This window comes from Lepidochelys kempii, chromosome 10 (genome assembly GCF_965140285.1).
Source record: "Lepidochelys kempii isolate rLepKem1 chromosome 10, rLepKem1.hap1, whole genome shotgun sequence".
In the NCBI taxonomy this organism is placed as follows: Eukaryota; Metazoa; Chordata; order Testudines; family Cheloniidae; genus Lepidochelys; species Lepidochelys kempii.
Window position 1 is genome coordinate 3,597,883 of NC_136389.1, and position 21,502 is coordinate 3,619,384.

At 48.7% G+C, this 21,502-nt stretch overlaps 1 protein-coding gene across 7 annotated transcripts in view; it reads right to left on the reverse strand.

Moving 5' to 3' along the window:
• Nucleotides 1–21,502, reverse strand: part of TRAF7 (TNF receptor associated factor 7) — a 47,421-nt gene that overhangs the window by 13,451 nt on the left and 12,468 nt on the right. For 6 of the 7 annotated variants that reach the window (XM_073361684.1, XM_073361686.1, XM_073361688.2 and 3 more), the window contains 6 exons: nucleotides 13,024–13,142; nucleotides 12,420–12,477; nucleotides 10,754–10,845; nucleotides 4,795–4,911; nucleotides 2,797–2,889; nucleotides 1,046–1,079 (listed from right to left, as the gene is read on the reverse strand). In XM_073361684.1, coding sequence (XP_073217785.1) covers nucleotides 1,046–1,079; nucleotides 2,797–2,889; nucleotides 4,795–4,911; nucleotides 10,754–10,845; nucleotides 12,420–12,477; nucleotides 13,024–13,104 — 475 coding nt within the window. In that variant the 5' untranslated portion in view covers nucleotides 13,105–13,142. The remainder of the gene's footprint in view (nucleotides 1–1,045; nucleotides 1,080–2,796; nucleotides 2,890–4,794; nucleotides 4,912–10,753; nucleotides 10,846–12,419; nucleotides 12,478–13,023; nucleotides 13,143–21,502) is intronic. The other variant, XM_073361690.1, reaches the window with a different exon arrangement.

The window sequence follows — 21,502 nt, forward strand, 5'->3', positions numbered from 1 at the left end:
CCAAGCAAAGAGAAAGATGGGTTTTAATAGCATGGTGTGCAACAGAGAGAGGTGCTGGCTACTCCGTCTCAGCTGCCAAATGACTGAGAGCCTCTCCTAGCTTTCTGAACCGGAGTTTATTGAAGAAAAGAGGCTCAATTTTTGGACTGACTGGAAATCAGCGGCTGGAGGAGCTGGCATGAGCAGGGTGCTGGGAGGAAAGGAGACAAGTTGGGTGCGGTAATCTCTCTTACTGGACCAACTTCTGTGGTGAGAGACAAGCTTTTGAGCCACAGAAGTTAGTCCAGTAAAAGACAGAGAATCTCAGGGTTGGGAGGGACCTCAGGAGGTCATCTAGTCCCACCCTCTGCTCAAAGCAGGACCAAGCCCCAATTTTTGCCCCAGATCTCTAAATGGCCCCCTCAAGGATTGAACTCACAACCCTGAGTTTAGAAGGCCAATGCTCAAACCACTGAGCTATCCCTCCCCCACCCATGACCTTACCCACCCTGCTTCTCTAATATCCTGGGACCAACACGGGTACAACACTACTGCATACAACAACAGGAGGAAAGGAGGCATTTACGACACCTGTGTCAAAACTCATGTCAATTATCCCTAGAAGAGGGGCTGAACAGAGCTCTAGTCTGTCACTGCTGGGGATCAAAAGCCAAACTACTTGGGTCATTTATTGTCCTGGAGATTATCCCCTCCACATTCCTGACCAGGACTTTGGAACACTTTGCTCCTAGGGAATCCACTCCAGCCTGCACTGACTCCAGTACGTGCTGCAGTGGGGTTTGGGAGCTCAGTGAGGATGCCAATGCTCACAGCCATGTACTTCCCCACTGAGCCCCAGGGCCTGGATCTGAGGAGCTACCAAAAGCCTGGGGCACAACAGGTCACATGGGGTGGGCTTGGGGGGTCCATTCTAGACCCTAGCACACTTTAAGGCGGATGTGCTGCAGTTTCTCCAGGGGGATGAGAGGAACAGATTGCCAGGCTGAACGGCCCAGAGACACGGGAGGGAGCGGTGGGCACTGCACAAGGATGGTACGGTACTTACCAGATGTCAAGGCACATCTTCTGCAAAATGTGTGCTGTGGAGGCAAAGAAGAACAGCACTGTCAGACTCCCCACAATCAGACAAATAATCCTGGGGGGAGGGGGGGAAGGCTGCCAGAGCCCCGTGGATTGTGGGCCACAGCAGATATGCCCCCTGTTCTGTACCATAACATGCCCCTATGACCACCCAGACACATACCATGAGCAATGAAGCTGTTTGAAAACAGTCATATAGTTCAAGAAGCCAAAAAAACCACCACCACCAGGGGCCTGATCCTCAGAGGTACTGAGCACCTGCAGTGAATCCAGTAGGACTTGTTCTGCACCGCTCTGGGCTGATTTCTCTAACCACAAAGACCAAGCCGGGTTTCCCTGCCACCCACCCCCATTATAATATGGAAATTACATAAGTAACGATTTATGAAAGAAGCATCCAAAGGTGAATAATACAATTTAGCCTTTTCCCCGCTGGACCATGCTACTTGGCAAATTGTCCGCATACAGTCCACCCACCCTGAGAGCTTTTAGGTCTGTCCAAAGCACAGCTGTGCAGATAGAAGAATGGAAAGGTGGCTTGTAACCAGCTATGTTAAATGCTTTATAAACTGGTAAACCACAGTATCTACATTTCTCCTCAGGCAACAGAAACCTGCAGTAACTAAGGCAACCGACTCACTCTCAGGCTAAAGCTAACAGGCAGAACAAGAGAAAGACGAACAGTGCAGCAGTTCACAGGATTCTAATCTGACTCCGCAGGTTCTCTGGAGTCTGCGACAAGGCCGCAACTTGGCAGCGTCACCTGAGAATTTGCAAGTTATTATTACAGCAATATGTTATCTGCAACTCTGCTGCGGCCTCCCTTTCCTGCCTCACACAGCTGCGTGCTCCCTCCAGAGCTGCCAAACAAGAGCAGCAAATGAAACTGGTTGGTTTCCTGCTGCTGAGGGTTATTTTCCATATTAACCAGTAAATCTCAGAGTCTACATGAAAGGTTGCTGGCTGGAACAGTCACACGGGTATTGTGTACAGAGAGGCAGGCTTTCTGGCTGGCTGAGAAGGAACAAGCTTCAAATAATGAGAGATAGCACCATTACCTTAACAATCATCCTGCCTTGTGCTTACCACAAAGACATATTCCTTTTGCAGGTGGCATAGAAGCAGGAATAATATACAGCTACTATTAAAATACTAATAAAATGGAGTATATAGAAGTAATTAATAATCCTTTGCGCTTCCACTGTGCCTTTCATCTGAGGGTCTTAGAAACTTTTAAAAGCATTAACTAAATTAAGCCTCACGCCACACTTAGTAGATAGGGAACAGTCTATCCATCACTAAAATGCAGCCACCTCTAGGGTGGAACGCAGCAGAATGCAGAAACGCTGCACACCAAAGCTCTTCAAGACTGGAAGTGAAGGGTTACAAACCCAACTGAAATAAGACTGGAACATGCAACATGAAAAGTGCCATGGGATCTGTAGTTTGACAGACAGCACGGCTGGCAGCACAGCACCCCCTACCACCTCAGTGGGGGCACTGACTCAGAACAGACTCAGGTGACAAAGCCACCTACTAATCATCAACACCTTTCATGGAGCACCCTGGGTTTTCCTGGCAGGTCTCCCCTTATCTAAGCACAGACCCAGGTTGGCTTGCAAAATCTAATGGTCACCAATCGAGGCGGCATAGCTGCTAGCCACATTGTTAATTCACAAAGCCCATGGCGGTGATGTGGAAAGAGGATTTCCTTACCCCACAGGTTGTGATGACTGGATCTTTAAACACACTACAACACAACTGGCAGCAGAGTTTCACTGATGGCTGTTCGGCAAACACCAAGGGCTCCTGAATACAAAGAAAGACCAAGGGTGAAGTCAGGAGATTCTCTACAATTCAAATGCAACCATCTTCCCGCACTGCAGGGAGCGGAGAGTAAGGAAGCAGCTAGTACAGTAAGAGTTTTGAGGCCACGTCTACACTACAAAATTAAGTCAACCTAACTTAGGTTGGCATACAGATGCCGCAGTAATTACATCGCTCCTGGGTGTCTACACATTGTTCCTTGTGTTGGTGGTGCACGGCTTCCCCAGAAGAGCTTGTATCCACTGTACTGTCAGAGTGGGGCATTGTGAGGTGACTCCTGAAAGCCAGTAACAGTTGACGTAAGTAACGCAGTGTCTACACTGACAACGCATTGACATTGACTCTGTGCTGCTCAGGGAGGTGGAGTTATTAAGTCCGCATAGCGGGGCGGTTACATCAGTGGAGCGACGTTTCAGTGTAGACACTTCCGTAGTTCGGTCGGCGTAAACTGCCTTGCGTCGACCTAACTCTGTAGTGTAGACCAGGCCTCGGCCTGCTTCTGCGGCTGCGATGCGAAACACCACCAACGCAGCCCCAAGGCTACCACGGAGACAAGAGAACAAAGCTTCCTAACCAACAGCCAGGGCTGCCAGGACTCAACTTTCCTTATCTCCAGCTGAAGTTTAATTTCGATAGGCCAGCTTCTGGGGGCTGAGCCTAGAAATGGCCGGCGGCCCTTACCCACCACTCCATTCACTGGGAACCAGAGGTACTTGGCATCTGGCAAGATCAGGGCCCTAATGGGGTCAGCTAGTTTAAATTGAAGTCAGTGGAGCTGTGCCCGTTTAGCCCAGCAGAGAATTTGGCTCCTAGTTTACAAGATTGGCTGAGTCCTTAGGAACTGCTCCGCTCGGCAGGATTACCTTGCCAAGTCATGGTCATACTGAAGCAACGAGTGAAGCTTAAACCTGCCGGGTAAAAAGGCCTCTGAATGATTGATTTGAAGCCTGGCATTCAAAAGTGATTTAGAAACAGGACGTACGTCCCCCTGTGTATCTGAGATGTCCTAAAGGAAAGATCTCTCTGCCTCATGCAATCCATGGGATTTTCTTCTGTCACTATGGGCCAGGAGCTCTGCTTTCGTTTTCCAGTTAGACTGGAAGCTCAGGGCTCAGAAGCAGTATTCCCTGGCTGTATGGAGCACACCCTTCGAGCTCAAAGCAGACCCAGGGGTAAGTCTTTATTAACATTTCAGATCAGTCACTCAAGATTCAATATATATCGCTCCAAGCCTGAACTCCCCATGGATTGTGGTAAGGATGAGTCACTCTCACATTTGCCGAACACTTGAACCAGACGTGGCCTGGCCTGGGGGACGTTTAAGTCTGGATGCAGTCTCTGTGCTCTTGTTAATGCTTTTAAGAGTAAGGCCCTGATCCCGTATGAAGCTCCAAACAGGTAGATCCCCATTCCCAAGTGGAGCTGCAGTGAAATCAATGGGACTGTGCATACAGCTAACTGCAGGACTGGGGCCTAAGACAGCGATGACCTACGGACACTGCCACCCGCAGACAGAATGATAACATAGACCTTTCCCCTCTGTAGCACCTTTCATCACAGCTAGGTTCTCCAAGCACTTCACAGATGTTAATCAGTGAAACCTCACTGCTCTCCAGTCAGGATTATCATCACCCCCATTTTATGACTGGGCAAACTAAGGCACAGGGAGATAAGGTGACTTGCCCAAGGTGACAGAGCAAGTCAGTGGCAGAGCTGGGATTGGAACCCAGGAGTCTTGACTGCCAATCTCCTGACCAACCCAACATTCCCTCCAAACGAGGGCTCTTCCATTTGAAGGCCATATGACACACTGCAGGTTACACAAAGAAGCTGTTTTGACATTGAATATCCTTGTTTTGCTTCTAAAGAAGACATCAAAATACCTACTGGTTCCTCCTCTTCCTCGTGGAGCGAGAACGTCGAGCGCAAGGACATGTTGGACTCAGAGTGTAACGAGCGAACGGAGATGGCAGAGTCAGAACGGCGTGGGGTGCTGATTGGAGGCTTCCACATTAAAGACAGAAAACAACCAAGTTATTACAAGTAACCCCACCTCTCCATGGAGCTTCCAACTCCCATCCTCTGTGCAACTTAGCGGTTCCAGGGGCTCACATGCTCTGCCAAATTTTCCTGCACGCCAGATTGCTTGGCCTAGCCAAGTGTAAAACAGGACTGAAGTAGTAGGTATCTAATCACCAACACAATATGGGTCACCTAACTCCCGCACCAGTCATTCAGGCCCCACGTACACCAATACATTAAAATGCCACGGTTCCCTTGTGCAGTTACTTACTGTGTGTCCCTGCAGAGCAGGAGCTAAGAACGAATCCTTTGCAGAAAGCTTAGTAAATCTGCCCCCGAGACAGCTCCCATGCTCTGCAGTTTCTATAATCTCTGCAGTAGCACTTGTTGTTTCACTGCTATCTAGCTTCTGCCAAATTGCTTTGCGTAAGTGTGGAGACTTCCTCCAATTCAATTCAAGAACAGCCGGGCTTTGTTGCTTCCTGTTTGGGAGGGGAGAGCTAACTGGGCTTTGCATGCACCAATCAAGGAGGTTGCTCTGGCTGCAGGGCTCTTTGGGATTGGCTTTGCAGGGGATGTTGCCACTGGAATATTAACCATCAGCATGGCCCTTAGCATTTCCAATTCAGCCTTAAAGCAACAATGGAGGAAACTCTTCAGCCTAGCAAGGGGCAGGGCGAATGAACACCCTCTAGTACATCCATTGCTGGGCATCTCGGTACAAGAGTGATACTGACACACTGGAAAGACTTTGGAGAGGAGTAACAAAAACCTGCAGGGAGCAGGAGGGATGGACTGATGGAGAAAAGACTGAAAGTGTTATGCATGCAAACTAGGGAAATCTGGTCTAGGCGAAATTACTATAAAGCGGGTGCACAACGGGTTGAAAGACGGTTCTCAAAGAGCAGTTATCAGTGGTTAGCTGTCAGACTGCAAGGGCCTATCTAGTGTGGTTCTCCCAGGGGTCTGTCACTATTCAACATTTTCATTAATGACTTGGATAATGAAGTGGAGAGTATGCTCATAAAATCTGCAGATGACACCAAGCTGGGAGGGGTTGCAAGCACTTTGGATAACAGGTTTAGAATTCAAAATGAGTGTTAATTTCAGACCAGTTCTCTGATTTGTAACAAGATAAAATTTAATAAAGACAAGTGCAAAGTACTACACTTAGGAAGGAAAAATCAACCGCACAACAACAAAATGGGGAATAACTGGTTAGGCAGTAGAACTGTGGAAGAGGATCTGGGGGTTATAGTGGATCACAAACTGCATGAGTCAACTATGTGATGCAGCTGTGAAAAAGGCTAATATCATTCTGGGATGTATTAACAGGAGTGTCATATGTAAGCCATGGGAGAGAATTGTCCTAGTCTACTTCACACTGGTGAGACCCCAGCTGCATATTGTGTCCAGTTCTGGACACCACTATTTAGGAAAGATGTGGTCAAATTGGAGAAAGTCCAGAAGAGAGCAACAAAAATGCTAAAAGTTTAGAAAACCTGATCTGTGAGGAAAATTAAAATAACTGGGAATGTTTAGTTTTGAGAAAAGACAACTGAGGGAGGACCTGATAATGGTCTTCAAATCTGGTAAGGGCTGTTATAAAGAATGATCGATTGCTCTCCCTGACAGGTAGTAACGGGCTTAATCTGCAGCAAGCGAAGCTATTAGGAAAACCTTTTAAACTTTCAGGGTAGTTAAGCTCTGGTCTAGGCTTCCAAGGGAGGTTGTGGAATCCCCGTCACTAGAGGTTTTTAAAAATAGGCTGGATAAACACTGGTCAGGGATGATTTAGGTTACTTGGTCCTGCCCCTGCACAGGGGGCTGGATTAGATGACCTCTCGAGGCCCCTTCCCTAGCTTGGCTCAACAATGACTGAGAAGGGACAAGCAGAGGTTGCACCAAAGGCTGATGCTACAAGCCCTTACTCACATGAGTAACCCCAACGAGCATTTTCACGTCAGGGTTTACAGGCTCAGGACCCAGGACAGACAGGAATGGGTTAAGAGGAGCCTTAACGAGTGCACGACTGGAAAATAAGTAGGAGAAAATCAGGGAACATCTCTGCTAGCAAGATGTAGCAGGCTGTAAAATGGGCTCCCCAAGGGAAGTGCAGGGAAAACCAAAGGCTTTGGGATTTTTGAAGTAAAGTGGCCAAGCCACACCACCGCGTACTGCAGGATGGGGACAAGTCTGAACTGGACCAAAGAAGATGAGCAAGTAGGACCAACTGGTCTTCTGCTTTTACCGTCTCCAGAGCGTAATGACACTAGAATTCAAGTTTGTATCATTACTGCATCTGCTTAAAAGCCAAAGCTTAGAGTTCTTTTTAATAGAGTAGGCAAATGTATTGTTAGGTAAATATATAAACCCAACGCTGAGTAGTTCCAATGGGTTAAATCAGTTTTATGCACTCAGCCATGAATGTGCTACTGGTGGGAAGATAATAAAAAGTTATTAAACAAAGAAAGTCACTGCAGGAGCTTGACCTCAGTAGTCAGACAACACACGCTAGAAGGGGCAGTTCTGTCAACAATGCTACTCTGCATGTGTCTGAGATTTAGATAGGTGTAGCTAGAATATACCTGCACGGATTTACTGGGGGAAGGAGGGCACATGGGGTAATTAGGTAGGGAAATGAAGTTTTTGTAGCGGAAGATTCAGGGCTCGGTTCCGGGCGGCTCAGCAGTGGTATAAATGGAAATGACAAGGAATCGATGAGTTAACTTAGAATTTTTGAAAGGAAAACGACAGTGAGCAAAATCGGATGTCTGGGGAGGTGACCCCCTCGAGGTAAATATCATCCTCAGTTTTGCAGATACAAAAGCATGGAGGCAGCATGCTGCCACAGACAGGAGACCTAGGCTTTATTCCCTGCTGCCCCACCCGGGCAGGTTCCTCTTCCTCCCTTGCTCTTGGCTATTCAGATGTAAGCGCCTTGGGGCAGAAATGTCTTTCACTACATGTGTGAGCAGCACACAGCGCAATGGGGCCGGGCTCCATGCAGCATCGAGCCGTTATTGCAATAAAACAACTCAGGGCCCAGGGCGACAGAAGAGCTTCACGTGCCACACAAGGAGAACGTCTGTCTCCTGGATGCACATGGACACAGATCTACACGGAGCAAGGCTTTAATGAGCCGGCTAATGACCACTAGGGACTGCCTGGCCCAGGGGCTTGGTGACCAGCAGTGACGATTTGGCACATATTGGTTCTCCCAGGGCTTTGAGAGGGAAGAGGTCTGTTAGCAGAGGTGCTGTTTAGTCTCTCCTTCCTCCGCCAAGGCTGGGTTGTTTCACACCAGATCCTTCAAAATTCTGTCCATTCCATCTTCAGATAACGCAAGCGATGGGGCTTCCGTAACTTCCCTTGGTGGAGAATTAACAACCTAGTGCATTTCACAGGCATTATTCCGCCCCCAGGCACAACCCCGACCGAATAGAGTGGGAGCTGAGAATCCATATCCAAGGGCAGAAACAGGCCCACCATTGTCAAGCGTTTCCTCATACTCAGTGTTAGCCATTAGCATTTACACTAAGGCCACTTCACACTGTGCTGGGAAGACGGTACACTTCGCACACTGCTAGAGCGGCCATCGTGTAAATGAAAACCGGGCCTATAGCTTGTACCCTTGTACGTTCCCGCAGGGCCCAACAAGGATAGGACCATGCTGTGTAGGTTTCCGAACAGCCTTTGGTCACCACCCAGTAGGGCAACCAGCAGCTTTCGCCCCGCATGAAGACAGCACTTGGCTACTTTTGGTTTCGTTACCAGCAATTAAAAGAAAAGTATCCTATTCCCAAGAGAGCTCGGATTTGCCTGCAGCTGCCTCTGCGATGGGTGACGAGACTCTGGCACCTTCTGGGGAAGGGAACGGAAGCTTTTCCCAAGGGTTAGCGAGAGTCAGTCTGGGATTTCAGGCAGTCATGGCTTCGCAGTTCTCCTTGTCCAGAGCTCTTCACCAACTGGGTGGCTTCCTGTGTTCGTTATGATTATTGCTATTTTTGCTGACTGATGTGTAGCACTGTAGGGAAGACGCGTTGCACATTTTGGAGGGGACAGCTCTTACAAGAGATCTATTTTGTTTTCGATTGGCGTTTGGAGCCCTACATGCAAGGGGACCTAGGTCTCTGACTTAGTCTCCTCTGAAAATCCCAGCTGGAATCTTTTTCCTCTGTCTATATTGTTAGGGTTTTAAAGCACTAGATGTTAGAGGAATGCGTCAAATCAAAGCTTGGAACATAGGATTCAAGAGCAGGGCAGTGTAGCAGGCGTAATGGACCAGATCCAGGGAGCCAATGGAGCTATACAGATTTAACCCAGATGAGGATCTGGCCTCATATTAATAACAATTCTCTTATGTGTTTTTTTTAACTGAATGACAAGAGGGTGTGGAGATTTTCACAAAAGCATCACAGCCCTTGACACAACAATTTAGGGGAAAGTTTAGGGGCCTGATCTTGCAAATTGCTGAGCAGTCTGGCCCTGATCCAGCTCAACATTGAAGCACATGCTTAACTGTAAGGGATTACTCTCATACTCAAAGTTAAGCATGTGCTTTACACTTTGGGGGAACAGCACCAGCAAACGATCAAGCCCTACATCCCTCCCATAACTATGTGCATTGAAATTAAGGATCATAAAATCGCAGGACTGGCAGGGACCTCAGGAGGTCATCTAGCCCAGTCCTCTGCACTCATGGCAGGACTAAGCATTATCAAAGTCTGACAAAATCTACTCAGACTAAGGTGGGTGTTTTATTTGTTTGTTTCAAAAAGCCCTCAGTCTAAGTTAGATTTAACTGCCCCGTAACCACACTGCTCTCAAACCCTGTGCTAACACCTGATCCTTGAGGAGGGAAGTTACTCAGAGATGTGTGTGTGATGAATCAGTTAGCCAGATACAAACAAAAAGGTCTCCTTTTGCGAGGCTATCTGGAGACTCGGGAACGTTTTGCTTTAAGAACTTCACACTGGGTCATCCGTGGCTGGGGTAAAACCCACTGGCTCCAGTGGATGGGGTGAATATGAAGCACAGCCCTTCGGCACAATCACGGCCTGTCTAGCTCGGATTCTGGTTCCAGATTTTCATTCTCTAGTGAGGGGCCCCCTCTAGAGGTGCAAATAGGAAAAGATTCTGTGGAAGTAGCTACTTATCTAACTGTGGCGGCTGGCGCTGCTGAAAAGGGGCCTGGTTCAGACCGGCAGGCCGCAACTGTGACCCCAAACCCTTCGAAAAACAGTTTTGTTTCAAGCCCTTCTCCACCCTGGGTAACAAGTGACACTTGGGGCAGAATGTTCCCACACAGGGAGCTGCTGCCTGGGCACAAGTAGACCTGTGGGCTTTGCAGCTGGTCTGCATGGACATTCAGCGGGCACAACTCTGGCACCTGCTTTTGAAAATGAGGCCCATCACCTCCAAAGCTAAGGCTGCAGTCTGAAGAGTCCCACGCATACATCTCACCCCAGCCAGAAACTGCTAGAGACTGACAGACACATGGCCTCGCGGTCTGAGCACCAGACAGGGGCAGCCACGAACGCGGAGGTCTAATCCCGACTGATATCGACCATCAGGGAGCACCGCCACCTCTCTGCCTGCCAAAGCGATACTCACCTGCCCTCCCACAGCTCCCTGTCACACCACTCTGTGTCTCCAGTAAACCGAGCAAAGACCAGACAGGTCTAGCTGTGCTACTGTCCTGTCCAGGAACTGCACATGCCCTGATCGAGACTTGCCTGGCAGAGCGCTCTCAAAAGGGATAATCAGACAATGCGCTCCCCTGCGAGTGGGATCAGAAAGGTCACTCCCGTGAAATACGTACCATGCCATCGTCCTCGTCTCGCGGGGAGTAGGTGAGCGTGCTGGATGAGGATGGAGTCCTACGGTGCTGCTTAAAGGTATTGGTCCCGTCAGCTTTAAAGCAAAAGAAACATTTCAGGTTTTTCGCGGCACCTTTAAAGAGCAAGGGCTCTTGCGAACGGGGCTGCAAACTTAGGAGACGCGAAAGAAAAGGAATAGGGATTTCTCCTCTCTCCCCTGGAGGCCCCAGGAAGGGCAGCACAATCAATACCTTATCACCAGTGCTTCCTTGAGGGGAGCTGGCCCAGCAAGAAAGAGAAACAGACATTCCGCTCGAGCTATCAGCTTAAAATAGTCTGAAAAGCCTTAACATTTATCCTCTTGTAAATTGTTTATATCAGGGGAGGTCTGGATATTCCTTGGGCGCCAGGGAAGGCGGCTATACCCAGAGAGGAGATGTTCATATAAAGATCAGCTTGTTACGAATTTACACTAAGGTTGTAAATGTAACTACTCAAACGTCTGGAAATGTGACAGGTATAGCGGCAAGTGTAACCTTTACTCCGCCCCTTTGTGAGTATGCATTGTGACGGGAGCGCTCCTTTTACTATGTCACTTGCGCCTGTAGAAGAGTCTTAGCTTTGCTAAAGCAAAAGCAATGTTGTCAAGGCAAGCAAAGCCACTGGTCCTCTGTGAGGTCTATGTTCATGCCCTGCTCCTACCCTGTTTGGCTGGAGCCCTGTGAGGTGGGGTGTACTACCCCTTTAAGGGATAGTTTGGCGCTTACAGCCAAGACAGCGCGGGACCAATCAAGGAGCACCCTGCCCCGCAGTGATGCTGGGCTATTTAAACAGGAAAAGGGAAGCTGAGCACTCAGGGGACCAGAAGTCATGTTGGATACTGTGGGTTGCAGGCCCCTGGACACCAGCCTGGCCTAGACTTTTGTTCGCTGATGGTAAGTTTGGTTGCTCTGTCTCAAGGCTCTGAGATAAGGGCCTTATGCCCTCCAGCAAGCTGCTCCTTCCCTGACTTGATGCCCAAGGAAAAGGGAGAAAGCCTGCCTGCTTCCCAGAGCAGTAAGAGAATTCTGTCAGCTGGGGTAGGTTTGAGGGTCTTCTTAAAGGGGACTTTTGGTTCGGGTGGTTGTGGACTCCCTTTCTTGGATCCTGTGCACTTTTTTTTTTTTTTAAATGAAGAAAAAAGGGCAAGGATTTATTTGTTCTTAAATGGGAAAAGTGAAGTCCCCCCTTGCTAAACTCAAAACAACTTGAGGGGATTTTGCTCAACCTGTCCAAAATAATTCACATTTGGGCAGAGAGCAAGATGGAAAGTATCTGCCCTAACAGCAAGCACTTGGGAGGTTCACAAGGAGGGGACCGTAACTGGAACAGGGGAGAGAACGGACACTGCTGTGCAGTCCTGGGCAGAGCAGGGGCTCCCCCGCAGCACCGTGAAGTATGACTGATTGGAAAGCATTTCCACTGACACTTATCTCTGTCCTGCCTGGTGATCAGAGCCCTAGAATAAGCTGGGCTGGGACCGCATGTGACTTGTTGCTTGTCCCTCAGCGAACGCACAGTGACTAGCTTTGGTTCACTTCAATCTGTGCAGCGAAGGAAGAATTCAATCAAAGTGGTAAGTTGCCCTTCCGGCAAGGCTGCAGTGCTCCAGGGCAGCGAGATGCTCACCTTTCGTGATGGTGGTCACAGCGGAATAGGCAGGCCCAAAAGTCGTTTCCATTCTCGTCTGAAAGGAAGGCAGAATTAATGTCACCATGTGTCGACCTGTGGAACTCCTTGCCTGAGGAGGCTGTGAAGGCTAGGAATATAACAGGGTTTAAAAGAGAACTGGATAAATTCATGGAGGTTAAGTCCATTAATGGCTATTAGCCAGGATGGGTAAGGAATGGTGTCCCTAGCCTCTGTTTGTCAGAGGGTGGAGATGGATGGCAGGAGAGAGATCACTTGATCGTTACCTCTTAGGTTCACTCCCTCTGGGGCACCTGGCACTGGCTGCTGTCAGAAGACGGGATACTGGGCTGGATGGACCTTTGGTCTGACCCAGTGTGGCCGTTCTTATGTTGATCTAGCATGGACTGGGGATTGCTACTCAGCCAAGGTTGATAAAATACACAAGAAGATTGCTAAGATTTTATTTGTGGAGATCGCAGCCCCAAGGGCCAAATTTTCATTCATCATCTTTATTTTGGCCAAACAAAGAGGAGGGCGTAAGAGGCCAGAAATACTTCTCCTCCCCCCCCCCCCAATTTCTCGCCCCTGCTCTGCTCCTTACTCCGTTAGTGTTCTCAGACGTAGTGATGTTTGCTGCACCACTGGAGAAGCGATTGTAGCGAGCGCTCTTGTTTGAGCTCATAATCTAGGCCAGCATTTATTAGTCATGGGAAGTTTGCTCTGGAGGAAGAACAAAAAGTTGGAGGGTTGGTTATTTTTGCAGGGGCAGAGGAGATCAGAAGAACGTCCCTCCTAACCCACGAATCACCTTCTGACATTATACTGTCCACGCATGGCTACACTACATTCAGGCTTTCAAGAGCGTCTGCTGAACATGGGTCTCTAACTGAAGATGCCTTAAAGGAGTCCGAGATTTTTTCGGAGGGTGGAGGCTCAGCCCTTTCTCGAAACCAGGTCTCTTCAAAGGTGTCAAGATGGTCACCCAAAAACTGAGAGGCCCAAAAGCATTGGCCATTTCTAAAAACGTAGCTTCAGTGCTTTAGGGGCAGACAGACAGCTCTGAACTCGGAACTCTGCCCTGGTGAGACAGCATCCCACCAGCAACAATACACAGGAGTCTCTTTAAAGTGTAAGATACACGATGCAGCACAGCTCACTCGTGACTGAGAAGAGGTGCTCTCTCTGCTTAGAGAGTGCTCTCTCTAGTTATTGTTCTCTTCCCTTCCTGGTCCTCTCTTCTTCCACAGTTCCATTAGCCCTCTTTTTCTCCCGGCTCTCTCCCTCCTTCCCAACCGACACCCACTTGCTACTCTCCCCTAATGCAGATCCTTTGCCGCTTTCCCCTTCTCTCCCCCAGCCTCTACCCTACACATGTAGCTATCATGATGGGATGGTGTAACCTGAAATGGATCCCAAATAATTACCTGGTTATCCACAAGAGAATGGCACTCTGAGGAGTTTGAACAAGGCTGAGAGATCTAGACCAGTGGTTCTTAAACTTCTGTACTGGTGACCCCTTTCATACAGCAAGCCTGTAAGTGCGACCCCCCCGCGCCTTATGAATTAAAAACTCTTTTTTATATTTAACACTATTATAAATGCTGGAGTGAAGCGGGGTTTGGGGTGGAGGCTGACAGCTCATGACACCCAAGGTCATAACCTCACTATCCCCTCGGGGTCACGACCCCCAGTTTGAGAACCCCTGATTTAGAGCTACTTGGATAAATGGCTCGAGCATGAGAGAGAATTTTATTTTCCATTTCCCAAAATGCTTTCCAAGACTCTGTACAAACAGCGCCCCCGAAATGCAGCCACCTCTAGGGTGGAGAGTGGCAGCAAGTATATAGGAGGATGCACAACAGCAGAAGGGGAAATTTTGCCACAGGTACCAGGGCAAACCTGATCTTACAAAAGCAGTAGGGGGGCTTCTGCATCCCTAGAGAACAAGCAGGACCTCTGGCTTTAAAGCTACATCGGAAGGAGACTCGCACAGTGAAGCATACACACTGGGCTGAGCTGACCCTGCTTGGATTGGTCCCAGAGGGTCCACGTTCACTCTAACGTCGAGGCTTAGACCTCTGTGACACACTGGACCTTAAAGTAGTGCCCTGTAACCCCCACATTCATCATTCATCATACATGGTTGTGCTATTTCATGCAAAGCATGCCATGTAAGATATCAGAGGAAAGGTCATGATCTGCTGAAACCTATGGTTCTGTCAAAAATATGTATATCGGTCGTGAGCAAGAAGTCATGAGATTTTGCAGTATGGTTGTGAGTGAAATATGTTGTGAGTTTGGGAGTTGCCCGCTGCTAGTTCTCCAGTGACCATGACAAAGGAGGTGACCAACACTGGGGCAGGCGCAGAATGATCATCACCAGTCACTGACCAGCGGGGGAACAGTAAACAAGGGATTTACAATTCAACAGCAGTTATGCAAGCACCTCACCAGTGGGGATCGTTCAACTCAGTGACTCAGCATGGCCCACCAGGACATGTCTAGGCTAGTATTTTCCAGATACATGGACTGAGTGTATAAAATAAGGGACAGTGGCACCATGCGATTACCTTTCTCCTCCCTCACCTACAGTGAAAGCAACAAAAATACCGGGAAGGCAAAGACTTTGAACTGAGGAGACTGGTCCCAGGTGTAAATGGGAAGCCTGTGTATTAAGGACTGTAACCTACCTGCAACATCCAGTGGGATGAGAAAAACTACTTGATCCAAATACTGGTTAGTCAAATAAGGTTTAGGATTTAGACTGATTTAAGGGTGGCAATTTTACAGCAGAAAAGCTTCAAAAACAGACTCTAATGAGAAACTGCTGAGCTTGAATTAATATGCAAACTAGATCCTATTAACTTGGGTTTGAATAGAGGCTGGGTCATTACACATATTGAATCTATTTCCCCTAAGTTAAGTATCCTCACACCTTCTTGTCAACTGTCTAAATGGGCCATCTTGATTATCACGACAAAAGGTTTTTTCTCCTGCTGATAATAGCTCATCTTAACTAATTAGCCTCTCACAGTTTGTATGGCAACTTCCAACTTATCTGTATGTATGTATGTATATATATATCTTCTTACTATATGTTCCATTCTATGCATCTGATGAAGTGGGCTGTAGCCCACGAAAGCTTATGCTCTAATAAATGTGTTAGTCTCTAAGGTGCCACAAGTCCTCCTGTTCTTTTTACCTTTTATTGTCTTTGGTAACTATCTCTGACCTTTTATGCCTGCCACTTATAATAACTGAAAATCTATCTTTCTGTAGCTAATACACTTATTGTAATGTTTTCTCTTAACCAGGGAGTTTGTCTGAAGTGCGTGGGGAATCTGCTCAGGTTACAAAGGCTGGTGCATGTCCACTTTCCTTTGATGAAGTCGTGAGCTAGTTAATAAACTTGCCCTGCTCCAAAGAAGGACTTGGGAGGCTTGCTGGTATTTCCCTGTGTACAGTTCACAAGAGCACTCACACACCTTAGCTGGGTGTGTCTCTGCATGCTGGTGACTGAGTGATCACAATGCCTGGAGGGGTTTGCTGCTTGGCACTGGCAAAGCATTGTGAGAGACAGCCCAGGCTGGAGAGTTAAGGGGGCACAGCAGTCCCACAGACCCAAGCTGTACCCCGGGGGTCCCGTCACAGCCTCCCAAGCCACCTTTCCAGCACGCGGCAAAAACTCCATATTCAAATCACAGACAAGAGCTTTTATAGGTGAAGGGTCAATTCTCCCATTTCCTCCCTTCAAGGCCACCCAACATCCAAACAAGGGCTTGCCACATTTCCCTTGGCAATCTGGTCACATCACTCTGAATCAGCTGGGGTGGAAGATTACTGCTGCTGAGATTTTCGAAGTAACCTCTGTACCTAGAGTCAGAGTAGGCTGCCTCCCCAGAACTCCCAGCTCAGGAAGCAGTGGACTGAAATTCTTCTTCACCACCCGTCCTTAAGGCTGGCCCATAGTCAAGAGTGTGGTCGATACAGGCCTGCTCCTGGCCTTGTGGACAAGTCAATGTCAGTTTTGCTATTTTTTGTACATGTGTCCATGCTGATGGGATAGCTCGGTGGTTTGAGCATGGGCCTGCTAAACCCAGGGTTGTGAGTTCAATCCTTGAGGGGGCCATTTAGGGATTTGGGGCAAAAATTGGGGATTGGTCCTGCTTTGAGCAGGGGGTTGGACTAGATGACCTCCTGAGGTCCCTTCCAAACCTGATATTCTATGATTCAGGGCCATGGTGCTGGGCTTTCAGACCATGTAGCATGGGCTGGTCCTGCACCGGCAGAAATAGGACACGTGGTTTTCTGTTAACTTTTGCAAAAATGTAATAGCTTATCTTCAGCGTGATCCGAGCTGCATGGCAGCCAACACCAGGAGAGAAACCTTTATTCAATGAAAGGTTTGTGATTCCTGGATCTCGCTCGCAGTTCCAGCTCCTTTAGGACAGGAAGCTGCCAGACCCCTGTTCCCTTATTCAGCTGGTTAAACTATTTCACTAGATTCAGATTTGCAAAGCCGCACAATTGCCCACAAACAATCACTGAAAATTCTGAGTTTGCTTTCTTTAGTGCTGGCTGAAGCCCGATCCTGTTTGAACACATTTGCTGGGACGGAACCAATTAATTGTTCTAGCAAATTTCATGGCAAAAAGAGAATGTTATGAAGGTATTTTTCCATCTTTTTAATATCATTATTTCTGACAGGTTTGACACAAACAAACCCTTTGGGAGCTTACAACTCACAGCAGTGCCTGCATGGTTTTGGCTCGATAGTACACAATCACCAGGCTTTTTAATGTAGGGCTGGAGTCCTGGTTTGTTACTGTAGCGTCAGCCAGGAGTCCTGGGTCCTGATCCTGGGATGAGACTTTTGTGAGCAGGTCCTGATGCTCAGATGCATGCCTGCTGACTTCAGTGGACTCCATGTGGGCGTGGTTCTCACCCTGCACCCATCCTGCACCCACACATCAGGCCTTGGCTTATAACAGTAAGGCAGCTCATGTGGGTTTTTGTTTAAACAGCAAAGCCCAGCCAACAGCCACCAGACGCTGAGCTGTTTATTTGTCGGGTTCTGGGCCCCATGTAAAGAAATGCATGAAACTTTTGGTGACAGAGATGGGGAGTGGGTGGAGCAAATTAAGAGGGAGTCCTCCCTAGCTGTTATTTCTGAGCCTGCTGTTCAGAATGATCACAGTGATATTGAATCTCCTCACCTAAAGTAATGCAGCATTTCCTCTCTCGGCCTAGGGGAGGCGACATCTTCCAGGTGAAAGGGTGCCAGGCTCTCCACACCCACAATCTTGCAGTACAAACAGGCACACCAAGTCGCAACAAGGCCCCCATCCCAAATTCTGTTCAGAACAACTAACTGGTGTGGAACAGACTCATGTTAAGTGCATGACATGAACTGGGTGCCTCAGGCCATTGGGAATGAGATGCAGAGCCTGCCATCTCTAGCTCACCAGTTCAGATTCAGACCAGGGTTTGTGGAGAACTTTAGTTACCCATCTGATGGCTATTCGGAGACTTCCCAGACTACAGAGAAAACCCTGCAGTATTGTACGTTAATTGCTCCAATGATGGAAACTTCAGTGTGTGGGCCCACTACAGTGCGATACCATGGAACACCCATCGGGGTCACTCAGTCCAGTTTTACATCACAGCAGACAAGGATTCACAGGGCCCAGGAGACAGAGTTCCCCTCTTGAGTTTCCCCTTCTTTGTCAAGGCTGAGGTGCTTTGGGGATGGACAGTGCAGAGAAGCTTGCATTCCTGTATCTGTCTGGTGGATAAAGAGGAGACAGCTGAATTTGAAAGGCAAGAGGCTTGTACAAGGCATAGTTATCCTTTGGTACTCACTGCCACTGGATAACAGAGTCCAAGAGCTTAATTAAGAGGATTCAATGCAGGATCAGACATTTGTACAGGGAAGAACATCTCCAGGTCAACTAGAGAGGACAAAAATAATTAAACAGGGAGCCAAACCCTCCTATTTCAGGGCACGAGCCAACACTAACAGAGGTCAGATAGGGAGAAACATCTGCTCTGGCCAGCGATTGCATATTTGGCCAGCACAGTGTTTCTGGTCCATTTCTCCGAAGCAGCTGGCACTAAGCACTGAAGATGAGACTGGACTAGACAGACCCCTGCCCTGGCAGCTCCTTCCATTCAGGACTTTGGTTTCCAGGGCTCTAAATGTGGCCTCTGCACTATGTCCATTTAAGCTCTTTGGGGCAGGAGCTGTCTTTGTGGTGGGTTTCTACAGCACTGGCTCAAGGGAGCACTGCCTCGCGGGCTACCACAACAGGCCCAACAACCTAGTCTAAATTCACACTTACAGATTTCTCTATGCGACCGAGACTACACCGGCAAAGCTATGTCCCCCACAGCTACACTGGCATAATTGCGCAGTGCAGAGGCTATCTGCGCCAGCAGAAAGCGGTTCCCATCGGTGCAGGAACAGCGTCACTCCGAATGACTTTTTGGTAAGACAGCTGCATCTACGCCTGGGGTTAAGTTGGCATAACTGAGTCAGTCAGGGGGCTGGTTTCTTCACACCCCTCACCTAGGTAGCTGTCGCATCCTAACTGTTAAGTGTAGATCAGCCCTCATAAGCATGACAATCGTGCCGGGCCATGTTTATACTAAACATTCTGCTCGTGAGCCAAAAGGACACCACTCAGCCCTGCCTGACAGGACACACTGTACAGTTTTTAGGTTCCATGTTGCACAACTGTCCAATATTCACAGTACAATAGATCAGTCCTGGGAAAAGAACTGTTCCCCAGAACTAAACTTTTGGAACAGGCTGTGGTTTCAGAAAGCAAGAAACCGGAGCCTGTTTTAAAAAGTCATTATGGGATAATATTTTCCATTTCTTTGGAAGCAGTGCACTGGCCACTTTCAAACGCCACCTCCCTTAGGAGATGCTAAGAGTTACTGGAGTGGTCTCACGAACAGCGCGGCGCTGCTTCAATCCAGAGATAAGCAGAGTCTCAAGCGGTGCTGGACACCACCAAGAGCCTGGCAATTGGTCATGAGTATCGCTGTAGAGCCCAAAGAATGGGAATAAATAATATGGGCTTGTGGTTAAGGTACTGGGCTGGGACTCAGCAGACCAGGGTTCAATTCCCAGCTCTGCTACCGACTCTCTGCGTGCCCTTGGGCAGACCACTGACTCTCTCTGGCCAGTCTGCTCAGAGTCCTTCTCCCAGAGTTCACAATCTCTTCCTATGTAGCTGTACAGTGCCTAGCACGATGGGGCCTCTGGTGCTACTGTATTAATAACTCCTAATGCAAATGCATGTCTCCTCCCCATTGCCCAGGCCAGGATACCGCTGTGCCCATTTCCAACCGTTCCCAGCCCCACTGGCAGCGCTCATGCAGACAGCCAAGCACCCCATGTGATTTAGGTTCAGCTCAGCTGCATTTGTGCTGCCCCCCTGAGTCCCAGCGCATTGCACGAGCCCCAGCACAGAGGGCAAGGATTCAGTAGGCAATTGCCCTGCAGGGGTGGTTAAGGGGGAGCTGGGTAGGGGCTTGGGCACCCAGGAAGTGCGGGAGTTGGTGTGGTATTTTGGCAAGCAGGAAGCAGTTGAGATGCTTGCTGTTGGGGAGGGGAGGTTTCTCCTTTCCCCCACCCTTTAGGCAGGAACAGAGGGGACTTAAATTTGAGGGAAAGAGGTTGAACTCGTGATTCCCCACCCTAGCAAACCTTGGCAGCATCTACCTGCTCCCTGCCCTCTCCCTCCATTCCAGTGCCCACCATTTCATCCAGCAGCAGGGGAGCAGCGCTCCCGCTTGACGTTCCTCCCACAGCAAGTGGAGCTAAAAGAGCTGACATTTAAGGTGTTCTTGTTAGGCTCAGAGTGAACAAACACCCCCTGAGATGAAGAGAAGCAAATTGCCTCCTTGGGGAATGTTTCAGGCTGCATGCAGACTCAGGCAGATTCCATTTCACTCTCTCTCCCTTGGAAGGGTTTCTTAGCAACCATACGGGATGGAGACTTCACAAAGGAAAGGGAAGCTCTGGTCTGGGGCACAGGGATGGACTAGTCAAAGGAAGGACAATTAGAGGCAATTTGTGCAGTCATGTAATTGCATGACCCGTGGGGCCCTGGTTCCCTGTCCTCTCCAGATGGGAGTGTGTAACTGTTGAATTCTCAAGGGAACTGAGCAGGTACATCAAGGATGGGGAAAGAACACACTGATCCAAAGCCCATTCAAATAGACGGAAAGATGCCATTGGCTTCAGTGGCCTTTAGATCCAACCCTAAATAAGGGAATGTTGGCCAGAAGACGGGGATTTTCCACTCTTCTTTCTAAACGTCTCCTTGGCCGAGCAGCCCCCCTGAGCTGGGCAGACGGGAGTTGGCTTCAGGTCTTCCCTGAACGACAAACCAGCAGAATGCAAGAATGGGCAGGATGCCGAGTGGAATATCGGCTGCTTACAGAACAGCAGCAGCCACAACTCAGACTTCTATTTATATCATCTTTCATCCCAGACTACGTTAACCACCATGCCTAGGAATCACTTCACCGAGGCCTGAAATGCAGCCACCTCTAAAAAGCAGCCACCTTATAGAACAGTTGCCGGACTGACAATGAAGAATATCCCAGCCAACGACACCAGGGGAATTCCAGGGAGGCCAAATGTCAAAGACTCAAGCTGGAGTTTGCTTAGGCCACTAGGGTTAGCACCTTTCGACTCTTGCAAAAATGATCATGGGATCTTAGATGGCCACAAGTGGGCAGGACTTTGATTTTACATCCGAAAGCCACATCCTCCTCACACCAAGCGGGGGCAGTGAATCAACTCTAGCCCAGAAGGCAGAGCACCTCTTGATGAATCTGCAGCACTTCCCTACAGCACGCTGCATTTTCCTTCAGCTTCCCCGCTCCAAGCACAGTTGAGGAGGACAAAAATCGCATCCTGAGGTGAGGGGGCTGACTGCCCCAATGTCGCATTCATGCCAGGACGTACTCTGTGTTATACACAAGACATGCACACCGTGATCCCGAAGGAAGCCTTTAGGATACAAGATGTACAAGGAATAACAACATTCTTGGGACTGCAA